At 32.6% G+C, this 10391-nt stretch overlaps 1 protein-coding gene across 1 annotated transcript; it reads left to right on the forward strand.

The window, feature by feature from the left end:
- The first annotated feature begins 5230 nt into the window (after nucleotides 1-5230).
- LOC143623998 (uncharacterized) lies at nucleotides 5231-5785 on the forward strand. The gene has a single exon (XM_077094764.1). The coding sequence runs from the start codon at nucleotides 5231-5233 to the stop codon at nucleotides 5783-5785; it is 555 nt and encodes a 184-aa protein (XP_076950879.1).
- The last annotated feature ends 4606 nt before the right edge of the window (nucleotides 5786-10391 follow it).

Consider the following 10391-nt stretch of genomic DNA (forward strand, 5'->3'; position numbering starts at 1 on the left):
TTCTTTTAAATATAACAAAATCTAGTTTTTTTTATATCCAACTAGATTTTATAAGTCATCCTATGTTGCTGTGTTATTAAATAATTTATTTAATCTGGATTTGCTTAAAACCAAAGAGATTCGAATAAGCTTTGTCACGACTCACGAGTTTGAAAATGCAAAATTTTCTCTTGTAAACATGAGAAACATTTCACTAATCTAGCATGACTGCAGGCCTGGCCCATGGGAAGAAACGAGAGGGTGATGGCCCAAGGCTCAGTCTCTTATGGGGCCCAAGATGTTTGTTTTTTAATTATATATATAAAATTTTATTTTAATAATAAAAGAATATATGTAAATTAAGAACCGATTTTGTGTTTGAACCCAATATAGTTTAGGGACATTTACAAAATTTTAACTCCGTTTTATTATAAAATAAAATAAGAATATAAATCTTTTTTCTTGAAATCCATTAGCATTAAAAAAACAATATATAAAAAAGACATCTCTTAATGTTGTAGCATCAACAGTTCAAAGGTCGCGTTCATTCTTACTTTCAATTTTGGAACATGTTGTGTTAGCGAATACTTGAATAGCGGTTATATCATATTCAGAAATTAACAGTTTAGTAAGCGAACCAAGGGGAACTCTGAATTAGTTTAGCATATGTGGGGTGACTGATCACAATTTTAAAAATTTCATATTTCAGTTAATTAATGCTAAGCAACATGAGTATTATGAACTAATCATTGATGCTTAAATTTTATAAATTTCATTTGTAGGATTATTTGATTTAATTTGTGAACTACTGCATTCGTTTATGTTTCAGGTGTATAAAGGGTGCTTGGGATTTTGCTTATTTTCATCAATTTATAACTTATTAACTATTTGAAAAGTAAAAATGTGTTTGAGATTTCTTATATTGTGAGAGAAAAAGTTTCATAAGTTACAATGTTGTAACTTATTAACTTAGTAAAAAGTTAAAAGGAGGTAAAATAAGGAATCCCAAACACCCCCTAAATTTCTATGTTAATTTTCAGAAATTACATCTCCTAAATACTTATCCGACAGTAAAAAAAATAAACAAAGGAAAATAGTAAGGTGTGTCAACTAAAACTTTAATTTTGTTACCGTTGAGGTCTCAGCCCTAATATATGTCCATAGCCTATATTTACTTTCGTAATATGTGAAAGTGTGAGACGGCCATGCATGTTTGATCTATCTAATTGGTTGTGGCCGCATTGAAAGAGTTGAAACTGCGTTTACTTTAGTTTAGTAGTTTAAAACGAGAAATGGTTGGTGACTTGATTGATTCATTTGAATCCAACATTATACATTGAATGGCCGGTATTATAATATTCGGATAATAACATAAAATACGGTTTTTGTTCATTTGCAATACACGTCACCAATACTCTTATCCTAGTTTTATCTTCTTTGTCGTAAAAAGAGAGGTTTAGAAAATGCAAAAAATAAAATATTCTCTAGGAACGTGGGGAGGCCCATCTGGACATGCATCTGATCTTTGACCAATTGACCGTGGCCCCAGGCTCAAGGTTGAGGCGCCATAACCATTTGCTGGTATTTGCCCTGGCCCCTTGTTTCCTTCATACAATGTAACAATTATATTAATCTTTTATAACATATTCAATCCCAAGAATAACTTTGTTTAGTGTCTCATATTTATTTCATTTTTCTAACATTTTAATGAAGTCACATACATGATTCATGTGGATTGGAATGGAACAAAGAAAGACTAAATATTATGTGACCAATATTTTAATATTTTAACAGTTGTTTAAAAGAAGTGGCAAAACGGGTTGTCTTCGGATTTTAATTACTTTTCTTTAGTACTTCTAATCATATTTATAAAGAACCAGTTGGGCTGCATCTTACAGTTTAGGAATTAGTTTCATATCACTAAGATACTTTTATGTATGCTAAATTACACTAATTTTGATGAATGTGAATGATATACTTACTGATATAATAGAAGATGTATGTGCTAAAATAATTTCTAAAAGTAGAATCGTTGAAAATTTCTGTTATTTTCCAACAGTAAATATATATATCAACACTAATTAATTAGTGTTATTTGAATGTGATGAAAAAGTGTTTTAAAATGAATATTGACACAATACAAAAGTTTCACTTACTAAATAAATGGCAACAAAATATAAAATGTGAAAGATAGATTACTCACATCAAATCTTTCAAATTTACAGACGACAAGAATTAAAAGAAATTCGACAATCAAAATAAAAAATCTAATTTACATAGTTAAGACAATCTTTATAACGATTCTCCAATTCACATGCTAATTAGTTTCTATACTGTACATGATGATATCCGCCACTCTATAACTCGTTTAAATTACAAACATATGGATCACTTAAAACTTAAGAGCATCGAGATCTATAGGAATAATATTCAACAGAATGATTTCCCTCATCGAAATTGAGCGAGTAGCTAACGGCATCATATTGAAAGTTCAAAGGCTTGGAAGATCCATAGATGCCCTTCTTGCTTCCTTCAATCACCTTCTTCATAAGCTTCTTCAACTTCGAGCTCCGCCTGTTTATGCGTGAGTACTCCTCCTGGTCGGAGTACGAAGAACTCGATGAAGAACATTCTGAGCCGCTAGATAATCTTCGTTCAATGGTGTAGCTGAGGTCAGTTGCATGGGCCATTTTATCAAAAGAGAGACTTGAGTTGTTTGTTGTAGTGTATATGATGATATTTGAATTATGATATTATCATGTTTTGAGTGGTGTAAGTGTAGGTTTTATATATAGTAGTGCATGAGGGACAATTTGGTAAATTTTTACTAGATTGAAGAGTGAGTGAAGGACGTGGAAAGTGTGTTTGGATCGTCAGATTACTCTCTTTAATTACTCTTTACACATGGTTGTGAGACATATACTATTTTATATTGTTTATCATAGTTTAAAATAAAACTTATGAGCAAATTCTACGTAACCTTATCATTTAGATGATGCTTATGTAATACTTTTGTTCGAATTATATATAGTGGGATTTAAATTTGTTTATCAAACCAGCAAATCAAGAAAAAGTAATCTAAAGACGTTTGTCACCAATGAGGTCATCGCTAGCTTGAGAGCATTATATTGTTTTCGAACTTATGTTTTATTTGAATTTATTTTTAAATACAAATAATATTTGTATGTTATATTATTTCTAAAAAGGGATACCATAGCAACAATTCCAATATTTTTTTATATAAGCAAGCATTTTTCCAAAGGTCTAATGTAGTGTGCAACAAAATGGTATGTCCAGAATTCGTACAATGGTGCATCAAAATCATTGATATGATTTTCTATGAATACAAAGTTGCTACCATGAGTTCAGGTTTTTAATCGATATTCGCTCACATGTCACATGATGTCTCCAAATTACGGATTATGTTGTGTTCGAGCAAACACTAAGAACCAAATGTATAATCTTATATACCGATAAACACCAAATTCATAAAACATCTATAACACCTAAACAATCTATAAGTTAGCGTTAATAATTAGGATGAAAATTTTAAATCCAGCAGCTAATACATAATATCTTTATCTTTTCTAAACTTTATATTTACTTATCACAAATTTAATAGAAGTTTGTAAACCGATTTGCATGACAAAATATATATACAATAATTTTGTGATCGCTTAGAATTGCGGTTGTTTGTTTTAAATATAGTCCCATTTGTAGCTTTTAACCGTGATATCAACTTATTAACCCAGTATTAGTGGTAATATGGTATAGTCTTGTATTTTCAAAATATAGCCCAAAATGCGATATTGAGTGGTAACACCCTATTTCATGTGGAGCTTTTAAATTTGAATTCAATTTTTGTTTTATAAATTAAGAACCATCCTTAGTAAGTTTGCCTCTGCAACTTGTGTATGCTTTTGATCCGAGTCAAAACCAAGCTTTAAAGCGCTATAAAAACGATTGTTTTGTAAAGTGATTAAAGTCTTATCTTTTATACAAGGACCACAAAAACCAAAAGGGAAAAAGGATATCCACAAAATCTTTGGTTGATTCTTTATTACTTGCATGTTGTGGGCTCAATGACGTTTTGGAGGTACACAATTTGTTTTTTTATAAAGAATGACATGTTTTAATTCTAATGTGCATACTTTTCCACTCTTCGTGAAGAAAAATATAATAATATTAAGTCTATTTTTAATGTTTTGCTAAAAATTGTGTATTTGTCGAAAATTTTTTTAGTTAACAACATTTTAAGTACATTTAAATTTCTACTACTTTAAACTTTTCATAAATAAAAAAATAAATACTTATGTGAATACTACATTAGTTATCATTAATGTATAATATAAAAATATGCATTAACTAACAATGTATGTAATTAAACTATTTTATATTTTTATATGTGTTATTTAGCAAATAACTACTGTGATGAGCTCGGGATGGTACCAGGACTGATCCCGAAAATTTGAAATATTTGGTACCGGTATCGATATTTCGTGCAAAATTCGAGAAACACAGATACTGTACCGATACCGAAAATTAAAAACTTGGTACCGATTCGGTACCGACGGTATTTGGTACCGATATCTAAAACGCTCCTCCCTAGCTAGTAGTGTCTTTGACATGGATTTTAAAAGGCTATATGACCCAACATCTATGTCCTAATAATAGAAGGTCAAGGGTTTGAACCTCATTAAATCATGGATCTTTCCCTTTATTTTTTCCGGCATTCATGCCTTTGGATTTCAACTTGATTATTATTTTTTAATTACTGTTGGAATGTATGTTTTCGATAAGCCACGTCAGCCGAGCCACATCAACATGTTTGTTACAGTTTATTTGTTGATATCTATTTAACAGAGCTAGTTAGTTTGTTAGTAGTTAGTTAGTTAGTTGTCTTCTTCTCTATAACTAGTTTTCTTTCTTGTAATGAACGATAATGAAAAACAAAACGGTTGTTCACAAATTCTCTTAGTTTGATCAAGATTTCATGGTATCAGAGCTCAGGGGCTTCTGATTTTCGTTTTGATCTTGATTCTTTTTACTCAATCGTTCAATTTCGTTTCAGTTTCCTTCAATCGATCATTTCAATCATTCGTTTCCGCTGTTACAATCAATTCATCAACCTTCGATTATTTGATTTCCTTTAGTTACTTTTGCCCTAATTCTTCTGTACCTTCTCAATTTTGCCCTAATTCTTCAATTTTGCCCTGATTTTCTTCAAATCTTTAATTGTTTCTTCAATTTAATGGCTTCAAGTACTTCTACCAGTTCAATAGATTCCTCTAATCCTCTGTATCTTCATGCTTCTGATCATCCTGGTATGTTGCTCGTGTCAAAATCTTTTGATGGAACAGGATTTAATGCTTGGAAGAGAGCTATGTCTATCGCTCTTTCTGCAAAGAACAAGCTCAGATTTGTTACTGGTGATGTTCCGATCCCTAGTATTCCTACTCAGCAACAATTGTGGCAACGTTGCAATGATATGGTAATCTCTTGGATCTTGAACACATTATCAAAAGATATCAGTGAAAGTGTTTTGTATACTCAAACTGCTCATCAATTATGGACTGAACTTGATGATAGATATAATCAGGAAAATGGTGCAAATTTGTACCAATTACAGAAAAATTTGTGTCAAATTTCCCAAGGCAATAGTGATATTGCTACTTATTTCACAAAAGTCAAAAGTAATTGGGATGAACTAAATGCACTATCTGGAATCCCTTCATGTACATGTGGTAATTCAGTCCTGATAGCAAAAAGAGAGGAGCAACAACGTCTTGTACAGTTTCTCATGTGATTAAATCCTTCATATGACACGGTTAGAGGCACTATTTTGATGATGAATCCTCTTCCCTCAATTAGTCAAGCTTATTCCCTTCTTCTTCAAAATGAGAAGCAGAAAGAGATTCATGCTGAAGGGCAATTTAATATTGAAGCAGCATCAATGAATGCATACAATCCGGGACGTGGAAATCAAAACAACAAATCTGATGTCAAAAGTCTTGTATGCACTAACTGCAAACGCAGTGGACATCTTACTGAAAAATGTTATAGGTTAATTGGTTTCCCAAAAGATTTCAAATTCACTAAGACAAAGAAGTTTGCAGCAAATTCTTCTTGTGATGAACATCTTACTTCTGGTCTGACTCAAGAACAATATAATGGTCTTCTTCAATTGCTAACCAAATCTCAAGTTCACACCAATACTGCTTCTCAAACTGCACCTGATGCTTCTGTCAATTCAGCCACATTTAAAGGTATTAAGGCTTGCAATTCATCTTTTAAAAGTGATAAACTGAAACACACAACATGGATCATAGACACGGGTGCTACTGATCACATGTGTTTTGATGAATCGCTACTCACAAATGTTCAAAATCTTAGTAAACCATTTTATATTTCTCTTCCAAATGGCCAATTAATCATCTCAACTAAAGTTGGAACAGTTCATATTACCTCTGATTTTTCAATTCCTAATGTTCTTTTAGTTCCTCAGTTCAAACATAATCTTCTATCTGTTCCCAAACTCTGCAATGATACAAATGGGTTGGTTTATTTTTCTAACACATCTTGTGTCTTGCAGGCCCCTTCACTGAAGTGGCTACTGGTTCTTGGTAACCTGATTCAAGGACTTTACATTCTTCAACAATCTGTTCAAAATAAATCTAGTTTGAATAATGTTGTTTCAAGTTCAAATTCCCATTGTAATGTTGTCATTAGTGGTTTTACATGGCACAATCGTCTTGGACATTTACCCTTATACAAACTAAAATGTTTGGATGTGTTTTCTAATACTCATATTCCAGATATTGAATGTTGTAAAATTTGTCCTCAAGCAAGGCAACATCGTTTGCCTTTTCCCAAGAGTCATAGGGAAACTTCATCAATTTTTGATTTAATCCACATTGATGTTTAGGGACTCTACAAAACATCCACATACAATAGGTATAATTACTTTCTAACCATTGTAGATGATTTTAGTAGAGTAACATGGACTCACCTAATGTCAACCAAAAGTAATGCTTTTCCAATTTTACAAGGTTTTCTTGAAATGGTCAAAACTCATTTTCATACATTAGTCAAATGTATTCGTTCCGATAATGCATTCGAACTTGGCTCTGGTATTCAGCAGGCTGAGTATTTTATCAAACATGGTATCATACATCAAACTAGTTGTGTGGGAACACCACAACAAAATGGTGTAGTCGAACGTAAGCATAAGCATCTTTTTGAGACTTCACGGGCTCTACTATTTCAATCTAAACTTCCTATGAAATTTTGGGGGGAATGTGTTCTAACTGCAACATATCTCATCAATTTATTTCCTACTAAACTTCTTAGTAGTATTTGAGATTTTGTTTGGCAAACCTCCATCATATTCACATCTAAAAATCTTTGGTTGTTTATGTTTTGCATCCACACTTAAACAAGGCCGAGATAAGTTTCAACCTCGTGCTTCTCCATGTATTTTCATTGGATATCCGTTTGGTAAAAAGGCTTATAAACCTTACAACTTAAACACCAAAACTGTTTTTGTCTCAAGAGATGTAATATTTCTTGAACATATATCTTTCCATCCATCACACAACTAGATCCTAAATCTTTGTTTCCAGAAGTTGATAATGATTTTCAGCATTTAATTGCTTCTCTTGATTCACCTCATTCTGTTTAGTCAATAGACCAGTCATCATCATCCTCGACTATTTCTATTCTTACTCGCCGTTCCTCTAGAACACATAATCCACTGGCCTATCTTAGTGATTATGTTTGTAACATTGCTTTATCTGATTGTCATTCTTGTGTTCATACTGTTACTGCATTTTCTGCTGTACAATCTGTTAAAACAAATGAACTGTCCAACTCCAACCATCATCTCTTACGTAATTTGGATAATGTCCGGGAACCTTCCTCATATAAAGAAGCAACCTTGCATCAAGCTTGGAAAGATGCTATGAACAAAGAATTTGAAGCTTTAGAACATAATCACACATGGCTTCTTGTTGATCTTCCTAAGGGAAAGAAACCTATTAAATGTAAATGGGTTTACAAAGTTAAGTATAATGCAGACGGGTCTGTGGAAAGATGCAAAGCTCGTTTGGTTGTACGAGGTGATACTCAAAAAGAAGGTATTGACTATACTGAAACCTTCTCCCCCGTGGTTAAAATGACTACTATTCGGAGTTTAATTGCAATTTCAGCCAAAATGAAATGGGATTTATTTCAACTAGACGTGAATAATGCTTTTCTTCACGGTGATTTAGATGAAGAAATCTATATGTCTCCTCCTCCTGGTATGACTCTAGATAACCCCAATCAAGTTTTAAAACTTCAAAAATCCCTATATGGCTTAAATCAAGCTTCACGACAGTGGTATGCCAAGCTCTCAGATGCTTTAAGATCTAAAGGATATGTTAGATCTTCAAACGACTATTCGTTATTTTCCAAAACCATGGGTTCTTCTATTGTTCATGTTGCAGTGTATGTTGATGACATACTGTTGACAGGCAATAATTAAGAAGAAATGCTATCTTTAAAGTCATTTCTTGATGCTACTTTTAAAATCAAATATTTGGGTTCTCTTAATTACTTTCTAGGCATTGAAGTTTTAAAAGAACCGAATGGCATCATTATGACTCAACGTAAGTTTGCAAAAGATTTAGTTGTAGAATTTGTTGTTTCATCATGCACTTCATCGCCTCTCCCTACTCATTTGCAATTGGCAGCTAATATTGGATCGTTGCATTCTGATCCCTTGGAGTACAGATGTTTAGTAGGCAAACTGAATTATTTGACACATACTCGACCAGACTTGGCTTTCGCTGTTCAGTTTCTAAGTCAGTTCATGCAAGACCCTCGTACTCCACATTGGGAGGCTGCTCTTCACACGCTTAGCTACGTTAAAGGAACGCTTTCTCATGGTTTGTTTTTTAACAATAATAGTGACTTAAAGATAGAAGCTTTCTGTGATTCTGATTGGGCATCTTGCCCCAATACTAGACGATCTGTTAGTGGGTATTTTATTCTTCTTGGAGGAAGTCCAATTTCATGGAAATCTAAAAAACAGCCCACTGTTTCATTGAATTCTGCTGAATCTGAATACCGTTCAATGCGTCGTGTAACTGCTAAACTTGCATGGCTTACTCGTCTTCTTCATGAATTGTCTCTTCCATCAGTTATTCCTATTCCTTTGAAGTGTGACAGCCAAGCTGCTATATACATCGCCAAAAACCCGGTTTACCATGAACGAACGAAACACATTGAGCTGGACTGTCACTTTGTTCGGGAAAAATTACAAGAAGGCTTAATCGATCTAATTCATGTTCGTACTGGTGAACAACTAGCAGATGTGTTTACAAAGAGTTTACCTGTTTCCAAGCATTCATTTTTAATTTCCAAGTTGGGGCTTTCGATACCTCCAACTTGAGGGGGGCTGTTGGAACGTATGTTTTCGATAAGCCACGTCAGCCGAGCCACATCAGCATGTTTGTTACAGTTTATTTGTTGATATCTATTTAACAGAGCTAGTTAGTTAGTTAGTAGTTAGTTAGTTAGTTGTCTTCTTCTCTATAACTAGTTTTCTTTCTTGTAATGAACGATAATGAAAAACAAAACTGTTGTTCACAAATTCTCTCAGTTTGATCAAGATTTCAATTACATTCAACCCCTAATTTCGGAACGAACTATATGTTTTCGTTCCAACCTCACAAGTAGGTTTTTTCTGGGTCCAAACATTTAATTTACTTATTTTGTTAACTTCATGAATTAGAAAATGAATATTAGTTAAATAACATTTTTTTTGTCTGAGGTAATCCAGTAAATTAAATAGTTTTATTTTTTTTTTCTTTTCTCATTTGAACAATTACTGATGAATATTTTTTTTATTGTGAAATAAGAGGTCATGAGTTCAACTTCATATAGTATAAAAAATTAGTTGTTTAAAATAAAATAAAAACATTTTAGTTTACAATATCTAACATTGAAATAAAAAGATATTCTGTTTCGAGTTTTAGGACATATCTTTGTACCTATTTACGTCATTGTTTAGCCTTAAAGAGATCAAAGAAATAATGTTTGTTGGATACAGAACAATACTCCTATCTTTTACCTTTTACTTTTACAAAAGAACATACATAACATCAATGTCCATTAATCACGTTTGGCTTTCAGGGTCTTCATTTACACTATTCATCCACTATTTATCCACTTGCATACATGAGATTACAAACGTTAACTAATTAATCTAATCCATCAATCGATCAATCACTACTGATTCACCATGCTCGTCTTTTGAAAAGACTAGTGTCTATTACCAATGTACTGAGGATCGACATGGTTCGTCTATGTCATGTCATGCTTTATCATTTCGTTTAATATCGAGTCATGCTTTATCATTAAAACGTTGT

Source organism: Bidens hawaiensis, unplaced genomic scaffold (genome assembly GCF_021521415.1).
Source record: "Bidens hawaiensis isolate Kalapana, Puna unplaced genomic scaffold, B.hawaiensis_p1.1 tig00003653_1, whole genome shotgun sequence".
Classification (NCBI taxonomy): domain Eukaryota; kingdom Viridiplantae; phylum Streptophyta; class Magnoliopsida; order Asterales; family Asteraceae; genus Bidens; species Bidens hawaiensis.